The 25,840-nt window shown below is 41.0% G+C and overlaps 1 protein-coding gene across 7 annotated transcripts in view; it reads left to right on the top strand.

The window, feature by feature from the left end:
* Positions 1-25,840, top strand: part of LOC143279939 (uncharacterized) — a 162,107-nt gene that overhangs the window by 108,924 nt on the left and 27,343 nt on the right. For all 7 annotated transcript variants that reach the window (XM_076584290.1, XM_076584294.1, XM_076584295.1 and 4 more), the window contains exons 27-37: positions 785-923; positions 3,163-3,271; positions 3,834-3,992; positions 7,500-7,653; positions 9,811-9,877; positions 10,867-10,954; positions 13,423-13,625; positions 16,446-16,592; positions 17,268-17,400; positions 23,563-23,631; positions 24,628-24,757. In XM_076584290.1, coding sequence (XP_076440405.1) covers positions 785-923; positions 3,163-3,271; positions 3,834-3,992; positions 7,500-7,653; positions 9,811-9,877; positions 10,867-10,954; positions 13,423-13,625; positions 16,446-16,592; positions 17,268-17,400; positions 23,563-23,631; positions 24,628-24,757 — 1,398 coding nt within the window. The remainder of the gene's footprint in view (positions 1-784; positions 924-3,162; positions 3,272-3,833; positions 3,993-7,499; positions 7,654-9,810; positions 9,878-10,866; positions 10,955-13,422; positions 13,626-16,445; positions 16,593-17,267; positions 17,401-23,562; positions 23,632-24,627; positions 24,758-25,840) is intronic.

The following is a 25,840-nucleotide window of genomic DNA, read 5'->3' as shown; positions in this document are numbered from 1 at the left end:
AGAGGAAGTTCATTCCAATTGCAAGGTCCAGAGACAGAGAAAGAACGGCGGCCAACAGCCGAGAGCTTGAATCTGGGTATGCGTAAACAGAGTGGATCCGAAGCCGATCGTATTGAGTGAGATGGAGTGTAGAGGTGAAGGCAGCCACAGCCTAGCAGATGTGGTGTAGCAAGAATGGATTTTTCTCAATGCAGTGACACCTTGAGACACTGAAACTTGTATAGAGAGATTTTTTTATAATCTAATAGTGCGCAAGGCTTATTAATGAGTAATGAAATGAGTTTTGTATTTTAATTTTTGAAAGTAAGTGCCAACATGATTTATCTAAGTATTCACTGTGTCCGCTGGTCGATTGTGATCACGCCGTAATATGAGCTCGATCTCCCAATCTGGCCAAGTAGTTTTGTGACCTGTTTTGATTCATCAGACACAAAACGAGAGCGCCAAAGAATCGATAGACAGACAGAAAATATGAAAAAAAAACTTAGCCGTATGCAGAGCACAGGAGCAGGAGTCAAGATGGCTGCCGGAAAAAGACGGCGCTAGTCAGAGATGCAAAGAGGAGGTAACCTATTTCAGGAGGTTATCGGCTGTAGCTACTTTCGTTTTCTCCTCATAGGCGGGTAGTAGTTTGCACAGGACAGGAAATAGACCCCTGCCGGAGTCTGCACTAGTGGGTCACGGTAAGTATGTTACTTTAACGTAAATTTAGGAAGAAAATTTCCTTTTTTTCAATGCACTGACACCTTGAGACATTGAAACTGAAACTGTTGTGTCCTGTCAGCGACGTTTCTTACTCGGAGAGGGTGCAGACAGTCCTGCAGTGGCTGAAGCTGCCTCTGGGAGAACGGCCCGACTTCCTGACCCTCTACTTCAATGAACCGGACCATGAAGGTCACGCTGTGGGGCCTGACTCCCCTCTGGTAAAACCTGTGTTGTGTGTATGTGTAGGATGTGTACAATGCGTGTTGTGTGTATGTGTAGGATGTGTACAATGCGTGTTTTGTGTATGTGTAGGATGTGTACAATGTGTGTTGTGTGCATGTGTAGGGGGTGTACGATGTGTGTTGTGTTGTGTGTGGGCAAGATGTGCACGATGTGTGTTGGGTTATGTGTATATGGACGATGTGTATGATGTGTGGTGTGGTGTGCTGTGTGCATGTGTAGTATGTGTATCATGTGTGTTGTGTTGTGTGCATGTGTACAATGTGTGTTGTGTTGTGTGCATGCTGTGATGTATGATGTATATTGTGTTGTGTGCATGCTGTGATATAGGATGTATGTGAAGAGTGCCGTGTTGTGTGCATGCTGTGATGTAGGATGTATGTGAAGAGTGCTGTGTTGTGTGCATGCTGTGATGTAGGATGTATGTGAAGAGTGCTGTGTTGTGTGCATGCAGTGATGTAGGATGTATGTGAAGAGTGCTGTGTTGTGTGTATGCTGTGATGTAGGATGTATGTGAAGAGTGCTGTGTTGTGTGCATGCTGTGATGTAGGATGTATGTGAAGAGTGCTGTGTTGTGTGCATGCAGTGATGTAGGATGTATGTGAAGAGTGCTGTGTTGTGTGCATGCAGTGATGTAGGATGTATGTGAAGAGTGCTGTGTTGTGTGCATGCTGTGATGTAGGATGTATGTGAAGAGTGCTGTGTTGTGTGCATGCAGTGATGTAGGATGTATGTGAAGAGTGCCGTGTTGTGTGCCTGCAGTGATGTAGGATGTATGTGAAGAGTGCTGTGTTGTGTGCATGCTGTGATGTAGGATGTATGTGAAGAGTGCCATGTTGTGTGCATGCAGTGATGTAGGATGTATGTGAAGAGTGCTGTGTTGTGTGCATGCTGTGATGTAGGATGTATGTGAAGAGTGCCATGTTGTGTGCATGCAGTGATGTAGGATGTATGTGAAGAGTGCTGTGTTGTGTGCATGCTGTGATGTAGGATGTATGTGAAGAGTGCTGTGTTGTGTGCATGCTGTGATGTAGGATGTATGTGAAGAGTGCCATGTTGTGTGCATGCAGTGATGTAGGATGTATGTGAAGAGTGCTGTGTTGTGTGCATGCTGTGATGTAGGATGTATGTGAAGAGTGCTGTGTTGTGTGCATGCTGTGATGTAGGATGTATGTGAAGAGTGCCATGTTGTGTGCATGCAGTGATGTAGGATGTATGTGAAGAGTGCTGTGTTGTGTGCATGCTGTGATGTAGGATGTATGTGAAGAGTGCTGTGTTGTGTGCATGCTGTGATGTAGGATGTATGTGAAGACTGCTGTGTTGTGTGCATGCTGTGATGTAGGATGTGTTTGATATGTGTTGTGTTGTGTGCATACTGTGATGTAAGATGTGTGTGAAGAGTGCTGTGTTGTGTGCATGCTTTAATGTAGGATGCATACGATGTGTGTTGTGTGTATGATGTGTACAATATGTATTATGTTGTGTGCATGCTGTGATGTAGGATGCGTGTTTTGTGCATGCTGTGATGTATGGTGTGTAAGATGTGTGTTGTGTCGTGTGCATGCTGTGATGAAGGATGTGTACGATGTGTGTTGTGTTGTGTGCATGCTGTGATGAAGGATGCGTGTTGTGTGCATGCTGTGATGTATGGTGTGTAAGATGTGTGTTGTGTTGTGTGCATGCTGTGATGAAGGATGTGTACGATGTGTGTTGTGTTGTGTGCATGCTGTGATGTAGGATGTATATGATGTGTGTTGTGTCATGTGCATGCTGTGATGTAGGATGTATATGATGTGTGTTGTGTCATGTGCATGCTGTGATGTAGGATGTATACGATGTGTGTTGTGTTGTGTGCATGCTGTGATGAAGGATGTGTACGATATGTGTTGTGTCGTGTGCATGCTGTGATGAAGGATGTGTACGATATGTGTTGTGTCGTGTGCATGCTGTGATGTAGGATGTATAAGATGTGTGTTGTGTCATGTGCATGCTGTGATGTAGGATGTGTACGATATGTGTTGTGTCGTGTGCATGCTGTGATGAAGGATGTGTACGATATGTGTTGTGTCATGTACATGCTGTGATGTAGGATGTATAAGATGCGTGTTGTGTCATGTACATGCTGTGATGTAGGATGTGTACGTTGTGTGTTGTCGTGTGCGTGCCGTGGTGTAGAAAAACCGAGAAAAAAACATCTTTTACGCCATGTGTGTTCAGATAGGAGAGAAGCTGGCGGAGGTGGACAGTGCCGTGAGGGAGCTGATGGAGGGGCTGTACCAGCAGGATCGGCATCACTGTGCCAACATCATCATCATCGCTGACCACGGTGAGTGACACACCCTCCTGACCATGGGAACTCGAAGACTGCTGGACGTTGTGTGTGAGCAGTGTCATCTTTCAAAATGTTTTGGGTTTTTTGTTTTTTTATCTTCTGTTTGCTGTCTGTTTATTTTCCTTTTTATTTTATTTTATTGTGTTTTTGTTGATAAAAGAAATGTTTTGAGTCTCTCTCCATGGACTTTTATATGCGTAACTGAAAACCTGCTTTTTGTTGTGGTATTTACAAAATGCTTGATTCATAAACCAACTCTCCTTTACATCTTTTTGTTGTTGTTGTTATTGTTTTTAATATAATAGTGTAACTTTCTAAATCATGGACATAAATCATAGTTGGTTACTGTGTGTGCTTGAACACAAATGCACATATGTGTGTTCAAGCACTCATTGTGAGCATGCATGTTTGAGCGTATCAATGATTTAAAGAATTTATTTACACACTACACAGGTAATCAGTGACTCCTAAAGTTCGTGTTCTTCTCACTGCTCAACAATGGCAGCAATCATTGGATGTTTTCTCTCACACATCTTTTGGTCGCATTGTGTTCCAGGAATGTCTGGCTTATCGTGTGACCGTCTGATTCCCCTGTCGACGGACTTTTCCCAGGAGGACCTCCGGAACATGTATGTGTATGACGGACCAGTGGGTAGAATCAGCAACAAGTACAGATATGGCCGGTCCAACAATGTGCCGGTGGATCCTCCAAAAAGTAGGTGGACACACGTTGTCTTTTGGAGTTTTCTTTCTTTGCACCATACATGTACACTCACAACACATTAACAAAACACACACACACACACACATGCGCGCGCGCCCGTGCGCGCGCCCACAAATACATACCCAAACACACACACGCACACACACATATGCGCATGTGTTCACACACACACATAGAAGCCCACCCCACCCCACACCCTACCACCCTTACCAGCTTCTGCTTTCACAAACTACTATTACTACAACTGAAAAGTGAAAAAACATTGAACCGAAGCACAGAGGACTAACCACGCATGCAGTACACCTACCCACCCACACACCCACCAAGAAAGAGAAAATGAAGCTATGTTGTATTAAAAGCAGATTGAAATCAGTTTCAGTATCTCAAGTAGGTGTCACTGCGTTCAGACAAATCCATATATGCTATACCACATCTGCTAGGCACATGCCTCACCAGCTCAGTTGAGGCCTTGAGTGCCTGCTTATTGACTCACTTGTGTAAACAAAGTGAGTCTATGTTTTAACCCGGTGTTCGGTTGTCTGTGTGTGTCTGTGTGTCCGTGGTAAACTTTAACATTGACATTTTCTCTGCAAATACTTTGTCAGTTGACACCAAATTTGGCATAAAAATAGGAAAAATTCAGTTCTTTCCAGTCATCTTGTTTAAAACAATCTTGCACCTCTGGGATGGGCACAAAAAAATTTAAAACAGAAGCCAAATTATATGCAAACTGAATTTACTGGGTTTTTTTTTTTGGTTTTTTTTTATTCTCTGAACTTGGCACTTTGATCTGATATTCTGACACAACAACAAGAGCAGTCATTTTTATCATTTTTTGTTCAAACAGGAACTTCTTTTGCTGAGCATGGAAGTTATATTTATTTTGCATGTCTTTGGTGCAGATAGTAAAAAAGGGAAATTAATCTGTAATTAATGCTAGGGGGGTTAATTTGCTTTAAACTGATCTTTCTCATCCCAAACATTACATTTTGAAATTATACTCAGTACGTAAAAAGCTTGTGTGTTTTACTCTCAGTGTACAGGGCTTTCACTATGTTCATTTGCCCAAGTGGTCTTTTTTGGAAAATACTAAAATCAATACTACGAGTTGACTTTATAGATCTATTGGTTGAGCCCTGAAGGTCATGGGCAAAAATCAGTTGCGTACACATATTTATACATATTCAAAGCGCGTGCTCATATTCCTCACGAACGCGATCGAATGAAGCCATTTTGTTTCAAGTTGTTGACCTGCCCGTTCAATCGTATATTCAATCGACAATACATGATAACATGTGATGGAAAGTTGGAGAAGGAGACCGTTATATATTTATTCAGAGAAAGATTTGTGAACGCCTCATCACTTACTGGATTATGCCCCAAACTGCCATAAAAATATCCACAAAATCACTCGGAATTCACAGTTAAAAATAAAAAACCATGCGAGTTAATACCCTGGATGAAACATAAAAATTTCCAGTCTTGACTTTTCTCAAAATGAAGTCCTTTTCACTTCATACGACATTTAGAAGTACTTGTACCTGGCTCTACATGTTATTAGTTTAACAAAATACTCAATTTTCATATCAACTTTAAAACTATAAAACTAGAATGAACATAAAAGAGAAATTGAATTGACCGCATCGTACATTCCCGGTGGGTGTAACTAAACTTGTACGTCTATCTAGATCAAGAGAAAATGGCTAAATGTTGCAGTGTGATTGCAGCCGATAGCCACGTCTCCTTTACCGCAGACCTAAAAAGAATTTTTAATTGCCCTTAAAGATGTTTTGAATGCCCAAGATACACCAGAATAATATGATTTAAACAGCGTTCTCACTGCGAATACCACAATCGATTTATCGCCCTTTAAAAAAAGCATGTTTAGATATTGAATTTTCAAACGTCAGATAAGGAGTCACGGTAGTGTAGTGGGTAAGACAGTTTCTTCTCACCCGAACACGCGGGGTTCGAATCTGCCATCAGGATTTTTTTTTTTTTTTTTTAACCTGAGACTTTATAATAACAATTACAGAACACATTTTAACGATTAGATTTTTTTTTTTTTTTTTAAGTGTATCACAAGTGTCTTGAAGGCCTTGCCTCTCTTGTGTATTTGTGTACCTATCAGAGTGAATTTTTCTACAGCATTTTGCCAGAGGACAGCATTCTGGTCGCCATGGATTCTTTTTCAGTGCGCCATGTGTGTGCTGCACATGGGACCTTGGTTTATCGTCTCATCTGAATGACTAGATGCTCAGTTTGATTTTCCAGTTAAACTTGGGAGAAAGGGCTCTCGAGAGCGGGATTCGAACCCACACCCTCACGGACTCTATATTGGCAGTTGAGCATCTTAACCATTTTGCCACCTTCCTCCATAGATAGCAGATTGAATTAAGTGAATCACTGTTAGATTTTTTATTTAACTAACAATTATTTAAGACGGGCAATATTGTTCATCCCAAAGGTAGTAAATGAAGACCTCAGCATTTCTGCTGGGAGTGCAGGAGAAGGACCTTGGTTTAATGATCTATGAAACATACTGGTGGTTGTAGATATCCAGTTAAAGTATTGCTTTTCACATGTAGATATCATCATTTAAAAACAAATGGATCAAAAGGTAGAAGAGGAGAGAGGAGGTGTATGCTGAGTTGAGGGAAACAGGATCGATGGAGGCTGGAATCAGAGATTAGATTTTTGAAATTAGTAGAAATGCAATTAAAGACAATTACATCATAGACTTCATCAAAGGGAAGTCATTGATTTAAGAAGAGAAGCAACTGATAATGACTCTTTCTCATCCCTTTCCTTTCCTGAACCGTACTCTCTCTCTTTCTCAGTATCTTTCTGTCTGTCACTCACTCATTTCATTTGACTGAAGAAGAGCCTGTGGCTCCACATGTTGCCTCTTTTATCTCTCATGTGAGTCAACTTTTGCCACGATTATTTTAGTCTACCTCTTATTGATAATGAATATATTAAGTCAAAAACATCAACATTCCCAGTGACTATAGATGACATACTGTCATCTAAGAAAGTCTTCATCAAGCAAGCAGTAACAAATTAAGCACAGGAAACACAGTGAGTGCAGTGGTGATAATAAGAATAATGTTGTTGATGTAAGGTTCGTTCGTTACATCCAGAGAGAACACTGGTTGGACTTTATTTTTAAATACTTTATTCTGTTCAGCTGCCGGCTACAGTGCAGAGAGGTCTAACCCAAAGAGAGTCAGGGCGGAAGTGCAGTGAGCAGTCACTGCTTGCAAGGGGAGAGCAGAGTAACAGAGACAAAGAGAGTGACGTTTTCAGTGTGGGAAGGGTGCCAAAATTATTTTAAGGGTTGCAGCCAGTCACTTGTGTTTATTTATTGAGACCTCTTGCCAAAGCACATATTCTTGAAGCTCCATGCGTTTTATGTGTTGGCCAAACTCCACAGTTAACTGTGAGGTAAAAAAAAAAACAAAAAAACAGATCACTACAGTGGTGGGCCTGTTTCAGTCAGCATCAGCACCATCATGGAGAGGCTGGAGTGCGGGGAGCCCCATATGCGGGTGTACACCAAGCCCTCCCTGCCCATGCGTCACCACTTCACCAACAACCCCAGGATAGACGACGTCCTTCTGGACGTTGATGACCAGTGGCTCGTATCCAGGTCAGTGCCTGCTGTCCCAATGTACTGGTGTGAGAGCGTGTGTGTGTGTGTGTGTTTGTTTGTGAATGTCTGCTTTCATAAGTAGGTGTCCTTGCAGAATCGGTTAGGCGCTGGAGTCCTGACCCAGTGTTCACCAGTGATCAGGGTTGAAGCCCTGTTTTGACATGGTGTTGTGTCCTTGAGAAAGACGATTCACTCCAATTTTTCCTCACTCTACTCAGGTGTGAATAGGTACCTGACTTTGTTTGGAGAAATGTGAAAACAGCAGGAGAGGATTTGGTCTTGCATTCCTATGCCCAGCCTTAGACACAGTGGATGTTCTGAATCGGCCGATGTTGGCATACGCATTTGGTTGTTTTCATTTAAAAGATGTTTTGTTTTTGTTTTTCGGGTCAAAAGGGTTATGTGTTGCCTTGATGGAATAGACATCACACTTTGGTCCGTTGAAGATGCCATCAGTAAATTGGAACTGTCAACTGAACCTGATTCCTGTGCTTGTTTGTTTGGTTGAATGTTGTACAGCGGATATGAATTCATTGCCTCTCTGGTCATAAACGGATATTGGACCTTTCATCTTTAACTTGAACCTGCTTTTGTGTCATTTCTGGAATTGCATCTCAGTATATTTCTTACCTTTTGAGCTGATACGGCACTTCAAGGTCTCTGCCTGCGCTTCTACTGATGACAGAACCTTCTGTGTCCCAAATTAAACAGATAGAAACACTGTAGTAGAGCTTTTAGTTTTTCATTTGCACAAACTCAGACTTTACCACCTTTTTCAGTCTGTACAAATCTGTCACTCACATTCTTTAAAACAAAAGCAAAACACTTCTTTTCTACACGATTAACCTATTCACTGCCTACATGACCGGTTAACCAGTCATACTGTTGCCCGTTACTGGGCTTTGCCCAATCTTCCTTCAGCCAGAAACAGAAATAGCATCATAACTGTTGTCAAACCCAGAAGAAGACTATATTTCAGTCAAGAACGAACATGAACACCATCCTAATATTGTGTATGGCATGATCTGTGGCGCATTGGCCAACTGCCAACCCAATCAGTGTGTGAAGTGAACAATCAGACGACACTGCTTTCAGCCAAACAATTGGCTGTTTATGATGACCCAGGTTATACCGCAGACACTGATTGTTTTTGAGTTTGACACAGAATTAGAAGTGATGGTTGAAGCAAACTGTTGAACCAGTCTGTGTGTAGCTCAGCAGAGGGCTGGGAGGGGGAGGGGGGGGGCGTGGTCAAGGGGATAGGCATTGGATGGGGAACAGGTGAGCTTAACCAGCATGAGGCACGACGAGGACAAGAAAAGTGTGCAAGAAGAAAAAGGGAGTGGAGGGGACAAGGAGCAACGGGGGAATGGGGGGGCAGGAGGGTGGGGGGACTTTGGTCATAGCACACAGTTTATGCCAAAATGAGTGCATTCTTGATAATTTTGTTCGTAATTTTAGTTCAGTATCAAACACCTTGTATACCTGGTCTTGATTCGGTGGGTTTTCTTTGTTTGTGTGTCTTTTTTGCGTTGTTATTTTGTCTTTCGTTGAAACATTCGCAATGATACAGCTGTGTTTTGTGTTACCAAGAAATGTAAAATTACTTAGCTGAAATATGCTTCTTTGTTTGCAAGCTTCTTTGTGTTGTTATTTTGTCTGTTGTTGAAACATGTGCAATGAAAAAGCCATGCTTTGCATTAACAATAAATCTTAATGAAACTTGCGCCGCTAAGTTATACTTTAGTGTTCAGCCAGCTCAAAATCATAATCTGTGCAACCCATAAATTTCAAAATTGCTTTTTAATAGAAAGCTCGGTCAGTCCATTTCCTTTCGAGAAAATATATGGTTTGGATACTTTTGACAAAAACTGTAGCTTGTAAAAAATTTTCTTTGTTTTTGTTTTGTTTTTATTTTTTTTGTTAATTTATACCTATTTTCATTGAAAATTCCCCGGCAGCAGCCCGGCAGTAGGAGTTGTTTCCCTTGCAGTGACCAGGTTCCGGCACTCCATTTCGTACTCTGTGTTCTTTTGGGTCTACCTCTATTTCTTCTGCACGTTTGAGTGCACCTGAGATCTATGTTGTATCATGCTGTGATTGTCTGTTTCTGGTTTGGGATTGTTGCAAGGCTGTTCCGTTGGTTTGTGCTAGGACTGGCTCCACAAGGTACTGCTCTGGTGGAAACCATGGCTATGACAATCTGTACGCCAGCATGCATGTGAGTCTTACCTGTCCTGACCATACTTTGTGTGTGTGTGTGTGTGTGTGTGTATGTGTTGTTGTTTTTGCTGTTGCTGTTGTTATTGTTTTTGCTGTTGTTGTTGCTGTTGCTTTTGCCATACACATTAGTCCTATATAGAAACATGAACGCATGTTTACAAGTAAACCCACTCCAGATGCATGGCCCTGATTCGGGCCTTAGATAGTTTTGAATTTTTGGAGTGGCACCTAATTTCCATAATGACATTATGAGCTCAGAATATCTTAACTGACCTTTCCACTCTCCACTGTGACCAATAAATGCAGTGTGTGTTGCTGTGCTGGCGAGCAGGAGTTATTTTCATGGTGACTGGTTCACGTGAGCAGAGTGTGTCAGCAATGGCATCGTTCCAAATATTTATCATTTTTTCGTTGTCCTCTTTTGCTGCTGTCCCCGAGTCATTGGTTACCCCATGTTTTGCAAGTGCTTCTTCTGTTTTTTTCTCACTTCCTTCCTGACTTTCTATTTTTCCGCAACATGATTCAGTTTATTCGATGGGAGCAATAGCCAAGTGGTTAAAGCATTGGACTTTCAATCTGAGGGTCCTGGGTTGAATCACGGTAACAGGGTGGAGATTTTTCAGATCTCCCAAGTCAACTTATGTGCAGACCTGCTAGAGCCTGAACCCTCTTCATGTGTATACGCAAGCAGAAGATCAAATACATGTAGTCACATTAAAGATCCTGTAATCCATGTCAGCATTCAGTGGGTTATGGAAACAAGAACATACTTAGCATGCACACCCCCGAAAATGGAATATGGCTGCCTGTGTGGCAGGGTTAAAAAACGGTTATACACATAAAAGCCCACTCGTGTACGACTGAACATGGGAGTTGCAGCCCATGAACAAACAGAAGAAGAAGAAGAATTTATTCAGTCTGTCTTCATTTGTGTGACCTCGTCTTTCACATATGTAGGATAAGTACATCATGAACGGACTGTTTCAGGCTCTCTTTCTGGCCTTTGGTCCGGCGTTCAAAGTTGGGATGGAAATTGAGCCGTTTGAAAACATTGAACTCTACAACTTGATGGCAGGTAAGGTTATAATCATGACTGTCAGGAAACAGGGTCTTTTATTTCTGTGTAGTACAGTAGAGTGCAATACAATGTAATGCAGTGCAATATATGTATATTTTTATTAAGATGTCGTGCTATAGTGCATATTCTTGAAGCTCTATGTGCTTTACAGTAGCACTTAAACATTTACTCAAACACACTCAAACACATAATTAAAATTAAGAGAAGACGTAAATCAAATAATACATCAGATATAAACAGTGACATTTAGAAATAATAGTAACAATGGCAACAGTAATAAATGGAGATATAGTGTTAGAAACAGTTTAAAAGTATAAGTTGTGTTTCAAACACATAATTAAAATTAAGAGAAAACGTAAATCAAATAATACATCAGATATAAACAGTGACATTTAGAAATAATAGTAACAATGGCAACAGTAATAAATGGAGATATAGTGTTAGAAACATTTTTAAAGTATAAGTTGTGTTTATTTCTTGACCTTGATCTCCACACCTTATAAACGAGTGCACCTTATTCATGGAAATAAAAACCCCAACAAAACAAGCAGACAGTTTCCAGATTATATCTCAAAGAAATGCTTTTCATTGCCTGTTTTTCATTTTTTTCTGTTTACTCATTTATTTGTGTTCGTTTGATTATTTATTTGTTCTTTTATTCATCCTCATTTGTATAGTTGTTTTGGGATGGTTAGCTATTTGCTTCTTCTTTCCTTCCTTTCTTAGGATGGTTGTTAACCCATTAACCCCTGAACATTGGTGAAATGAGATCAGTGTGACCTGAATCTAAAGTGCAGTTCACTTTTAAGTGGAAAAATTGATATTGCTGAGCAAAAAAAAAAAAAAAAAAAAAATTAATAATACTAATAATGATGCAGTCCCAAGATAAGGAACTCCAAGCAAAGAATTCTGATGTAACACTACAAAAGTCCTTAAAAGACCTCAAACAGGCATATGAAGTAGACAAGTATGCCTTTAACATAACTATGGAATGTAACAAATTTGTGGAAAAATGGGCACTATATAAATGCTTAGTACAAGATCAAGCTATACAATGCTACCCTTGGAATTACGCTGTTGAATATGTATTGTTCTGCTGTTGTGGACTTAGAAGTATTTAGAACTTAATTTTGTGTTTACCCTATACTTTCTAATGTACAGAATGAATAAATTTTGCATATGTAAACCTTTGTCTGAATAAAAACTTGTCGGGGAAAAGAAAGGAAAAAAAGAAAGGTGACATGACTGACAATCTGACCTGTCAGCTCACTTCTGTCACATTGAGGCGAACACCCTTCACTGACGAGTGTACTCAACTTGTCAGCAGCAGTGGAGTCAAGGTGCTAAGCTAGTGGCTCTGTGTCAGATATCCTGGGTGTGACGCCGGCAGTCAAGGTGCTAAGCTAGTGGCTCTGTGTCAGATATCCTGGGTGTGATGCCGGCAGTCAAGGTGCTAAGCTAGTGGCTCTGTGTCAGATACCCTGGGTGTGATGCCGGCAGTCAAGGTGCTAAGCGAGGGGCTCTGTGTCAGATACCCTGGGTGTGACGCCGGCAGTCAAGGTGCTAAGCGAGTGGCTCTGTGTCAGATACCCTGGGTGTGACGCCGGCAGTCAAGGCGCTAAGCGAGTGGCTCTGTGTCAGATACCCTGGGTGTGATGCCGGCAGTCAAGGCGCTAAGCGAGTGGCTCTGTGTCAGATACCCGGGGTATGACGCCGGCAGTCAAGGCGCTAAGCGAGTGGCTCTGTGTCAGATACCCTGGGTGTGATGCCGGCAGTCAAGGTGCTAAGCGAGTGGCTCTGTGTCAGATACCCGGGGTATGACGCCGGCCGTCAAGGCGCTAAGCGAGTGGCTCTGTTTCAGATACCCTGGGTGTGATGCCGGCAGTCAAGGTGCTAAGCGAGTGGCTCTGTGTCAGATACCCTGGGTGTGACGCCGGCCGTCAAGGCGTTAAGCGAGTGGCTCTGTTTCAGATACCCTGGGTGTGATGCCGGCAGTCAAGGTGCTAAGCGAGTGGCTCTGTGTCAGATACCCTGGGTGTGACGCCGGCCGTCAAGGCGCTAAGCGAGTGGCTCTGTTTCAGATACCCTGGGTGTGATGCCGGCAGTCAAGGTGCTAAGCTAGTGGCTCTGTGTCAGATATCCTGGGTGTGACGCCGGCAGTCAAGGTGCTAAGCTAGTGGCTCTGTGTCAGATATCCTGGTGTGACACGGGCAGTCAAGGTGCTAAGCTAGTGGCTCTGTGTCAGATATCCTGGGTGTGACGCCGGCCGTCAAGGTGCTAAGCTAGTGGCTCTGTGTCAGATATCCTGGGTGTGACGCTGGCCGTCAAGGTGCTAAGCTAGTGGCTCTGTGTCAGATATCCTGGGTGTGACGCCGGCAGTCAAGGTGCTAAGCTAGTGGCTCTGTGTCAGATATCCTGGGTGTGACGCCGGCAGTCAAGGTGCTAAGCGAGTGGCTCTGTGTCAGATATCCTGGGTGTGACGCCGGCACCCAACAATGGCACGGAGGGAGTACTGACAGACATTCTGCGATCACCACCCCTTCCCCCTTCCTCTGGGTCTGGTCGTTCACGGTCATCCTCCCTGCCGTCCTGCGGTGCTGACGGCCACACGGCTGATGTGGATCAAGTGGAGAAGGACTTCTGTAGCTGCTCTAGAGCTGTGGTACAGGTAAGCTGTGTGGGAGGTTTATATGTATTTTTATTATTTCTGGGCCCTAGTCTGAAGAAGCCATACTACAGCGAAAATTTGCTGCATTTTAATTACAAGGTTTAATTAAAGACATGCAAAGACTACAGTGAATTGTGCGTGTGTGATTTTGTGAATAGTTTGTTTCTGGTCAGAACACTGCTTTGCATGCAACGTATGTTCCTTGACCTGCCCAGTTTTTCACTGGATTACTCACTGGATTGCTGTTTAACCAGCCTGTGAAGCTTTTATTTCTGTGCCCCTAGCCTGAAGAAGCTGTACTACAGCGAAAATTTGCTGCATTTAAATTACAAGGTTTAAAGATATGCAAAGACTATAGTTGTTTTTATCTTTACATTTTACCGCTTGTGGTTGTTACTTCAGTTTAGTCTGCAAGGAGTGAAGCCCAGGCTTATATATATGCATACATATACACACACATCAGGGATTCCATTAATGCACATGTGTGTCTCTGACTCCCTAAAATCAGAGAGGATGCACTACAGCTTCGGCTAGGGAGTCAGCGGGACGCACTATAAAATCAGCGTCAATCAAAACGTGAACGTGCACGGTCAGACAACTGCATTTGCTTCTCATTTCACTAGCATTCAGTTGGCATCTTATCTTCACAAAATGGACGACTGCTGTAAAGTTTATTACTTTCATCTTATCTTTATCTCCCTTTACAGAAAACTTGCTCATTTCCGGTACGCTCATAACGAGGCTTGTTGAGTATTCTGTGAAATGGATCCAAATCAAAATGCCTCAGCTATCTTGGCTTCACGATCCAAAATGCAAACAAAACAAAAAGGCTGATTCTGAATCAGCCGACGTCCATCAGCCAGCTTCAAAAGGGGATGGATCACCGAAAAAAAGAAAAGGTGCACTTGTCAACATTCAGGGGAGTGAGAATTCAAATGGCTGTAGTATGACGAAGATACACATGTAATGAAGTGCAGAACTTGTGTGAAATTCACAACCAGGTCATCGTGCAACTCCCAAGAAATAAATGAGATTGTGAGAGGATCGACAAACTTTTAAACACCATCCTTGTACGGCTTAATTTTTAGTGGTTCACTCCTCTCACTCTTTCTCTTTCACTGTGTGCATGTCTGTGTGTGTGTTGGGAGGGTGGTGGTGGTGAGTGGTGTGTGCATGTGTATCTATCTCTCTATCTCTCTTGTGTGTGTGGGTGTGCAAGTGTATCTCTCTTTGTGTGTGCATGTGTATCTCTATCTCCCTCTCTCTGAGTGAGAGAGTGTTTGTGAGTGAGTGTGTGTGTGTGTGTGTGTATGTCTTTCACTCATTCAATATGTGTGTGCATGTGAACTTATTGTAAAGCAGTGTGTGATGTGTTAGGATAAAAGAATGCATCCTTGACCTGCAACTGACTGGACTCTCTAGAACCACATGAGGACTCCCTAAAATGCCTGAGTGGGAGTCCTGTGGACTCCTTAAGCAAACCAACAGTAGGAAGCCCTGTATATATATGTGTGTGTGTGTGTGTGTAGCCAAGTGCTCAGCTGGCTTCAAAAACTGCTTCACGCACAATCTGTAGTACAGACGCCTTTTTCACAACTAACTGCTGGTCCTGCGCATGGATCTTTTCTATCATTTAATATAGTAAATCATCAGTAATACTTTTGTACCGTCCCCTTTCAGTATAAATATACCACTCGGGACCACAGCTTACACACACACACACACACACACGCACGCACGCACGCACGCACGCGTGCACGCACGCACACACACACACACACACACACACACACATATATATATATATCTTTTTTTGCGTTGCGACAATTTTTTGTCTGTTTATCACTAGTTGCACAGAGGTGTAAGCTGGAAAAACAGAATACATACATACACATACACTTGCATGTTTGTATATCATTCACACATGCAGATGTACAGTCATGCGTGCATGTGCCCGTGCAAATGCATGTACGCGCGCACACACACACACACACACACACACACACAATGTGCAATGCTTTTTATTTCTACATTTCAACGTTTTTTTGTTTCAGTTGAAGTTGACTCAGACATAGACGTTGAAACACACACATATAGATTGGTGTACGTTGCATTTATTGAAACAATTTTTTTCTATTGTAAGTTTGTCTCAGCATCATTAGTCCATGTCAAATTAAATTATGGTGCTGGTCACTAAGGGTGAGTCCAGGTAAAGTACTGAACGATCCATAGCTTTGTGAAAAAGCTTAATGTATAGGTTTAAGGTCTTTAACCTTTTTTTTTTTGGCCACTGGGGCTGTGAATTCATATTTCATATTCATTGTATCTGGGGCTCAGCATAGGATGGGGGTTAGGTGTAAACTCTATCCTTAATTATCCCTTTATTGCTTAACCTTGGTGAAAGATCAGTATGGCGTGAGTCTGAAGTTCAGTCACTACTTTTTGTGTATTTATCAGTGGTGAAGGTAATTTTGCTGAACAAAAAGAAATGCCATCCCTCGATCACGAGGCCGGGGCATTCACTACTAACATTGGTCTCTCATTGATGCTCAGCTAATCATGTGTGTGTTTACATTGAAACACCATTGAGTCGACCAGTCAGCTTAATCGTTTGCCCAAACAAGAGAGAATGTGGCTAAATCAAGCTGCATCTCAGTCAAACAGTGTCTGTGCACGGTGGATTAAGCTATGGTTTGCTGATGTGGCTCGGAGTCCAAGTGTTCCGACCAAATTCAGAATGTTCCTAGCAAATTTCCTGATTGTTCCTACAAACACTTGACAGGGGTTGGCATCTCTGGTTTAATGAAAACTGCCTTTCAGAGTGGCTCCCCCTGGACGTCGCCCTTGAAGGAGCCAGAAGCCAGCCCTGACAGACCCTCGGTGTGTGTGGCCCGTCATGCTGACCATGCTGTGGCCTTTGACCAGCAGATGATGACCCCGGCATGGGTCGCCTTTGACGTCCGCTTGGTAGGTATTGCACAGTGCTGCTGCCTTCATTCCATGCTGACGTTTGGGGTTTGATTCAGTTTGAGCATTTTGTTTAGGGCTTCTGGTTTTTGGTCAATTGTTTAGATATATATATATATATATATATATATATATTCCTACTCTGCTCTTATGAAGCACTTTTTTTCTTGTTGGCTTGTAGTTTGTTTTTGTTTTTAAAGCGTAGTTACAATCGGTTAACTCATATTTTAAGTGTATTTGCCTTTTTTTTGTTTTGCATGAAGTTTTTCTTCACCTCATAATTTAAAGCAGAGAGCTAGGTTTACTTTTGTTTTGTAACCATGTTCAGTGTTCATATGGAATAATTATTGAAACAACTTATTCAGTATGGATTGTTGAAAAAACTTGTGCAGATTTGGTTATTAATTTTGTTAATGTTTAGGTTGTGTGGGTTCTTTTTTTTTTTAGCTGAAATTTTGTGTAGATTGGAGAGGTGCATATGCATGCATGTGTGTGAATGCATGGTGCAGGCATGCACCTGATTGTGCTTAGAATTATGCTGATAAATTGAACCTTCTCTTCACATTTTGACACAAAGAACCAAATCAATTTATCTTTCATCCTTCATTTTTTGTGCCTCATCATCAGAAAACTGCCCACGCCTTTCACTGTCTCTTGCAATCTGTTGTGTTTCAGACGAACAGCACGCTGGTGGTGAATTCGTCCAGCCCCTGTGTAGTGAGGGATCCATGGCTTCCGCAGAGCGTGCCCACCCTGAACGCAACTCTCCTGCAGGGAACGCAATACGTCCCGGGGTCTCTGCTGTTTGGTCAGCATCATTCCTCCTCTCTTCACTGGCTTTTGATGGCACTGACTGTGTGTGCATGAGAGGGAAGCAGATAGGCAGATAGTTTGTGTGTGGGTCTTTGATGTTTGATTATCTCTTTGGTTTTTGTTTTCGTCTTTCTTGGCTCTTTGGGTGTAAATTTGTGTTATGTGGTTGGCATGTTGGTACATTGATCTGTTGGTATTGTTTTGTGTAATGTTTGTTACAGTGGTACTAGTCAAAACAGACAAGAGTGGTGATTCATTGTTGCTGCCCTGTATGCCAGAGGGCATCATGGGCAATAAGTCTTCTTCTTCACGGAGTGGGCTGCAACTCCCACGTTCGCTCGTATGTACAGGAGTGGGCTTTCACATGTATGAACGTTTTTTACCCCGCCATGGAGGCAGCCATACTCCATTTTCGGGGGCGTGCATGCTGGTTATGTCCTTGTATTCACAACCCACCGAATGCCGACATGGATTACAGGATCTTTAACGTGTATATTTGATCTTCTGCTTGTGTATACACAAGAAAGGGGTTCAGACACAAACAGTCTGCACGTATGTTGACTTGGGAGATGGGAAAAATCTCAACCCTTTACCCACCAGGCGCTGTTACTGAAATTCAAACCGGGGACCTTCAGATTGAAAGTCCAATGCTTTAATCATTCGGCTATTGCGCCCATTGGGCTGTAAGCATGTGAGTAAGCTACAGTGGTGTAAATATGGTCCCTGTCTTTTCTTTGCCTGTTTCTTTCTATGTGTCTTTCTCCCCCCCCCCTTCCCCCCACTCTCTCTGTCTCTTTCTCTCTACCTCTTAACCTCTCTCTCTCTCTACCTCTCTCATCTTCTCTCATGGAGTGGGCTGCAACTCAAACCGGACAGTACATCAGCTCCCTCTTCTGATTGCAATGATGAACCTGGAAACTCTTTCCATTACTCAGTTCCCACATCTAACCCTTTCTCTGTGCTCTCGAGTGCAGAGAATAGCATCCCAGCTGACGCGGTCCTCCCGTGAGTTACCTGAAATAGTAAAAAACAATTCAAGATCTCTGTCATGCAACTCAAGACAACGCTGAACAGCATGTCTGTTGCTGTGATCATAGCACTATATTTCATTGGTTCGTTTCGTTTCTTTTCACGGACAGTGTTGAAGCGCCATCATCCCAAATGTTTTCAAATATGGCAGAGTTTAAGACCCGTGCAGATTTGGTTAATGTACCTGTTGCTCATTGAACTGCTCATTTCATGCTGGTTTTTCTGTTTAGGTCTGTGGTCATACCAGAAGTGTGGATAATAATCTGTTTTTCAAATTAATTCCAACTATTGGACTGGCAGTTTAATCTTGGGGCAAATCTTACATGAACACTTTTCCTTGCAGCCAAAGTGTAAGATCAAGTAAATTACGTCACCATAAAGCTTATAATAAAAAATTGTGAAATTTTCGCTAATATACAGACTTACCTATAATGCAGCGGTAAACTAAGTGTAGGAGAAGTGCTTTTGGAATGTAAGTCATTTAAAATCTGTGGCGACAGGGTCAGTCAAATGGCAGTATTCTGAAAACTTTCACAGGACTAAAAAGGTGGAACGAGTAAAGTATTATGGTAATGATACATTTGTTTTACCACAGGAGTATTGAAGCGAACAATCATATGAGACTTGTGTACCACATGATAGGTGAGAGAACCATTCCCCATAATATTATCATTTACCACAGCTATGCAGTGAAATGTGGAAACAACCATTTAATCATGACAGTACCCACCAGCTACTGGTACAATTACAGTTGTAGCAGAACCTACAGTGACAAGTATCAAATGCTCCTCAATTGAACCTTCTTCAAAACGACTGATACAACAGCTCAGTGCGCCAAACTAATCACATATGGAACATTGTTTACTCATTGATTCGCTTTTTCCACAACAGACTTTCCGTTGAAATTCTTGCTTGCTTCGGTGAGCGTGGTAACCCACGCCCCTCCTTTATTTTTCCATTTCCTGACATCTATATATTGTTTTTTTTTCCTAATCTAATGGATTTTTTCTACAGATATTTGCGCTTGTCTGTTCTTTAAATGTGGTGTGCTTGTGTTGGTGGACCATCGGTTTTATCGTCTCTCCGATTGCAAGTATCAGAAATCAGGCAGGTGAGGGGAGATGGTTGGGGTGAATTCAAACCATGAGTATAGATTCTTGTTTTACGCGTACTCTTACATCACCCCTGTGGTGATTGCTCAAAATGTTGGGGGTTAACTGAAAAAGTGCCCTCCCATTGTATATTGTACCACGATCTGTGAAGTCTGTTTTTCTCGTTATATATGATATAGCTTTATTTGTCTTATTATATTATTTAGTGTTGATCAAAAAGGTGAAATGCTGCTGTACCCCATAATTTGCTCATTTAATTGGTTCCGCTTGATTGATTGTTTCATTTCTTATAGTGTTTGATCTTCAGAATTTTACTCCTTTTTTTTTTTTTTTTTTTTTCTTTTTTTTTTTTCTTTTTTTTTTTTCTTTTTTTTTTTCTTTTTTTTCTCAATTTGATTGCTATCTACTTGACATTATTATTTTTGTTACTTTTCCCATATAATCTAGATTGTCCTGTGTCTTGTTTACTGAATTTTTCATTACTTATATTGTCAGTTTAAGATAATCATGAATGCTAACACACCCCAGACGTGCGATGCATGGCCATTGGGAGAAGGTTTGAGAGTAGGCTTTCTTAATATCAATCATATAATTAATAAGTTATCTGATATATTGAATAATTTTGGAAAAAACTTTCACATTTTTGGATTTGGTGAATCAAGATTATCAGAACATATGTCAGACTCTGACCTAACCATGCCTGGATATAATGTCGTTCGTAAGGATTCTTTCAATCCAAAGGAAACAGGTTTACTTATTTATGTACATGAACATATTAGATTCAAAAGAATTCAATCACTCGAAAACCACCATGTTGAATCAGTATGGATCCAGGTACACTTTAAAAAATCGGAACCGTTTCTTATAGGCTTTATCTATAGGAATCCTGCAGAGCACGTTGACTGGATGGATAAGTTCACACTAATGATGGAAGACGCTTCTCTGCTCTCAAATGAAATTATTTTATTGGGTGACTTTAATATAGATTTACTGAAATGTAATTTGAACTGGAAACAAACATACGAACCCTTTCATCTCAATCAGTTAATCGACAAACCAACACGAATCACTCGCACTTCACAAACACTCATCGACCACATATACACAACTTCCACAAAGACTATTTCTGAAATATGCTCTCCAACCTTTGGCTGTAGCGACCACTTTCCAGTTTGTATCACATGGTCTAAAAAAGGTATCAAGATACCAAAAAACTGTCATAAAGTTATCACATACAGAAGTTATTCAAAATTTGACCCTGATTCATTCTTGATGGACCTGATGAACTCTCCTATGTCTCTCGTTTATCAGTTTACTGATCCAGATGAAGCGTTTGAAATATGGTATCATAATTTCCTCAACATTTACAACAAACACGCCCCATTCAAAACTAAACGTGTAAAAACCAGTCTGAAAAAGCCTTGGATAACGGGAGACATAGAAGACGCCATCGATTTCAGAGATTTTCTTTTATCAACTGGAACCCGAGAAGATTTTCAAAAGCAAAGAAATGCAGTAAATAACATGAAACGTTTAGCGAAAAAGAAATATTTTCAAAAGTTGATCACTTCAAAGTCTGATAGTAAGTCTTTGTGGAAAGCCATAAATCAGTTGAAAAATAAGAATAGAGCCACACAAATTACATCACTCACAGACATATCCACAGATAGACTTAACTCACATTTCTGTAACATAGCTACTTCAATTATAAAATCAGACAAATCAAACCTTAACTCTTTAGATGCTCTGTTAAAATTCTGTCAATCAAAAAATATTTCATCCACATTAGATATTCCTTTGATATGTGTACATGAAGTTTATAATGCTCTGACTCATTTAAAACAAACTAGTACAAGAGGTCTTGATGGCATAGACGGAAAAATATTAAAACTCTCAGCTCCTATAATAGCAGAATCCCTCACATACATATATAATTTAAGTATTACAAAAAATAAGATTCCCAAAACGCTCAAAACTGCTAAAGTTATTCCTATATATAAGAATGGTGATCGATCTGAACCATCAAACTACAGACCAATTTCTATTTTGCCAATATTATCAAAACCCCTGGAAAATCATATAAATAAACATATTCTTAAGCATTTTAATAATTTTGACTTGTTCCATCCAAACCAGTCTGGATTTAGAGCTAATCACTCATGTCATTCTGCACTAACAAATTTAGTAGATCAATGGCTTACTAACATTAATAATAACGAAATTACTGGAGCCCTTGTTGTCGACTTTATGAAGGCTTTTGATGTGATTGATCATTCTCTCCTCCTGAAAAAACTAAAGATTTATGGTTTGTCTTTGAATACATTAGAACTTATCTCATCTTTTCTCTCTGAAAGAAAACAACTTGTGTCCACAAATGGTTCAAAATCAATGTTATTACCAATTAACTATGGTGTACCTCAAGGTTCTGTTTTGGGACCTATCTTATTTTCTGCATATATTAACGACCTACCCTTATCTATCAAGACACCATGTGAAATGTTTGCTGATGACACCACCATTCATACTAGTCATACTAACCTATGTATCGTATCTCTTTCTCTTCAGGAAAGTATTGACCGATTGATTGAATGGTCCGAACTAAACCACATGTGTCTCCATCCTAAAAAAACAAAATTCCTAATAATCACAACAAGACAAAAACGTCAAAATATATCCATAAACTGTTCGCCTATTTTCATCAAAGGTGACAAGATTGAAGAAGTTGACCACCATAAAATCCTTGGCATCACTATCGATAATAATTTGTCATGGTCACATCATATTTCTCTGTTATGCAAACAGGTATCAAAAAATATCTATCAACTGTCTAGAATCAAACACTTTTTGGATCTTCACTGCCGAAAACTATTTGTCAGTACTTATATAGAATCACACATTAACTATGCTTCGACAGTGTGGGATTCGGCGAGTGACAGTATTATAAAACCTCTATTGAGTCTGCATAGAAGAGCTGTAAAATTGATTCTTTTAAAATCTTCATCATTGACTGTATCTGATTATAAAGCTCTCGATATCCTCCCACTGAAAACAAAACTTCTATTTAACAAAGGTCTATTTATGTTCAAAATCATGTCTGGATTTGCTCCCCCCTCGCTGAAGAATAAATTTGTAATCAACACTCATCGTCATCTTCATAAAGTTATGGTACCACTTCCAAGGATCGATCTTTTTAAATCTAGTCTGTCTTATTCAGGGGGCTGTTTATGGAATGAATTATTATCCTGCCTCAATGTAAACACTGTAAAAAGCATCCCTAACTTTAAAAACATATATCGTGCACATTTATTGAAAAACATGTGATTATGTGACACATATCAATTATAAACAAAAAATCATGTATAGATTGTCAATATATATACGCCTCTCTCCTCCCCTGTCAGTCTCTATGTCTCTCCACTGTCACTGTCACTATATCTGTCTGTTGTCAGCCTCCCCTGCCTTCTTTACTCTTCCTCTTGTCCATTCTTCCTTCCGCTCTCCACCACGCCCCTACCCTATTGTCCTCGTTGTTATTCATCTATCGCGATATTGTATTGTACATACGTTCTATGTTATGTTTGCACATGCTTATGCAATTTTGACGTTGATGTTGTGAATTGACTCTCGCTTTTTTTTTTTTTTTTTTTTTTTACTTTGTTGCTTTTTTTCCAATTATTATTCATGCCCAGAGGGCTGGATGTAAAAAAGTACTTTGTGCTTACTCCTTTACCCTCGTAAAATAAAAATTTCGTTCGTTCGTTCGTTCGTTCAGTCTGTCTGTCAGTCTTGTCTCTGATGATGACAGTGGGAGTTGCGACTATCAGACACATTAATGATCTCAGAGGTTTGAAACACCTCCCACTCTTGGTGGTTTCCTAAAAAAAAAAAAAAAAGTCAAGCATTCATCTTTAAGGTGTCAAACTAGGAAGACCGTAGTTACTGTTCTGAAGGAGCGGCTTCTGTTGGCTGTGATCATTATCCATGTTTCATTTTGGTTCGTTTCGTTCTGGTTCCAGGCTTTGGGGATCAGTGTGAAGCAGCCATGGCATCCCAAATGGTTCCAATGTTGGCAGAGTTTAAGACAGGTGAGGCAGCATGGTCATGTACCGTTCTTCTTTAACTGCTCATTTGTATGCATGTGTTTGTGTGTGTGTGTGTGTGTCTGTGTGTGTGTGTGTGTGTGTGTGTGTGTGCATGCTCATGTATGTGTTGCAGATAGATAATACTTTTTTCTAGTTTCTTTACCATCTATTGGCACAAATGCGGTCAGTTTGATCTTGGGGGAAAGTTGCTTTATATGATGGCGTATTTTTCTTGGCAGCAAAGTGGTATGATTCAAGTAAAGTTATGTCACTTCGTTTAAATGCATATATAAAGAAAAATGTGAAAATTTGTGGTATATGATACATACTTACCTATAATGATGCCTGGTGTAATCTGAAGGTGTAGGGAGAAAGTGGAACAATTATTGGAAGAGTATGTTGTCATTATGATGACTTGTGTACCACAGGTATGCAGTGAAAGTAGAAGAGTAAGTCATTATGATGACTTGTGTACCACAGGTATGCAGAGAAAGTGGAACAGTGTGTCATTATGATGACTTGTGTACCACAGGTATGCAGTGAAAGTGGAACAGTGTGTCATTATGATGACTTGTGTACCACAGGTACATGGAGAAAAGTGGAACAGTATGTCATTATGATGACTTGTGTACCACAGGTATGCAGTGAAAGTGGAACAGTGTGTCATTATGATGACTTGTGTACCACAGGTACATGGAGAAAAGTGGAACAGTATGTCATTATGATGACTTGTGTACCACAGGTATGCAGTGAAAGTGGAACAGTATGTCATTATGATGACTTGTGTACCACAGGTATGCAGTGAAAGTGGAACAGTATGTTATTATGATGACTTGCGTACCACAGGTATGCAGTGAAAGTGGAACAGTATGTCATGATGACTTGTGTACCACATGTATGAAGTGAAAGTGGAACAGTGTGTCATTATGATGACTTGTGTACCACATGTATGAAGTGAAAGTGGAACAGTATGTCATCATGATGACTTGTGTACCACAGGTACATGGAGAAAAGTGGAACAGTTGGTAGCTGACTACAGTGTCAAGTATGGACAAATCTCCATCACAGTGGGACCTGTCTTCAACGATGATGCCACAGCTCTGTGGCGAGGCCAAACTAATCAAACAAGGTGGGACATTTGTATTTATATTTGTATTTCTTTTTACCACAACAGATTTCTCTGTGTGAAATTCTTGCTGCTCTCCCCAGGGAGAGCGTGTTGCTACACCACAGCGCCACCCATTTTTTTTGTATTTTTTCCTGCATGCATTTTTTTTGGTTTGTTTGTTTGTTTTTCCTATCGAAGTGGATTTTTCTACAGAATTTTGCCAGGAACAACCATTTGTTGCCGTGGGTTCTTTTATGTGCGCTAAGTGCATGCTGTACACGGGACCTCGGTTTATCGTCTCATCCGAATGACTAGCATCCAGACCACCACTCAAGGTCTAGTGGAGGGAGAGAAAATATCGGCGGCTGAGCTGTGATTCGAACCAGCGAGCTCAGATTCTCTCGCTTCCTAGGCAGACGCGTTACCTCTAGGCCATCACTCCATGGTAGCTGATAAATATGTCTAGAAATGGTGTGGGTTTTTTTTTGTGTTTTTTTAACAAGAAAGCAAGTAAGACCCATCACGCATATGTGTCATTTGTAACACATTGTGTGTTTTTCTGAATAGTATAATGATCATATGGTACTTTTTTGTTTAGTGTATTGCATTACTCGTTTTTTTGCCACAACCAATTTCTCTGTGTGAAATCAGGCTGCTGTCCCCAGGGAGAGCGTGTCGCTATACTAAGAGCACCACCCATTTTTTTGTTGTTGTTTTTTCTGCCTGCAATTTTATTTTGTTTTCCTGTGGAAGTGGATTTTTCTACAGAATTTGTGCCAGGGACATTCTTTTGTTGAAATGGGTTCTTTTATGGGCGCTAAGTGCATGCGGCACATGGAACCACGGCTTATGGTCTCTTCCGAATGACTAGCGTCCAGACCACCAATGAAGGTGTAGTGGAGGGGGAGAAAATACTGGTGACAATGGGATTTGATCCAGTGCGCTCAGATTATCTAGCTTCTTAGGCGGACGCGTTACATCTAGGCCAACACTCCACAGTGTGTGTGTGTGTGTGTGTGTGTGCTGTTTGTGTGTGTGTGTGTGTGTGTGTGCAGTTTGTGTGTGTGTGTGTGCAGTAAATGTGTGTGTGTGTGTGCAGTTAAT

The sequence above is a fragment of the Babylonia areolata genome, chromosome 3, assembly GCF_041734735.1.
Source record: "Babylonia areolata isolate BAREFJ2019XMU chromosome 3, ASM4173473v1, whole genome shotgun sequence".
Lineage (NCBI taxonomy): Eukaryota > Metazoa > Mollusca > Gastropoda > Neogastropoda > Buccinidae > Babylonia > Babylonia areolata.
This window is presented reverse-complemented; position numbering and strand designations above follow the sequence as displayed.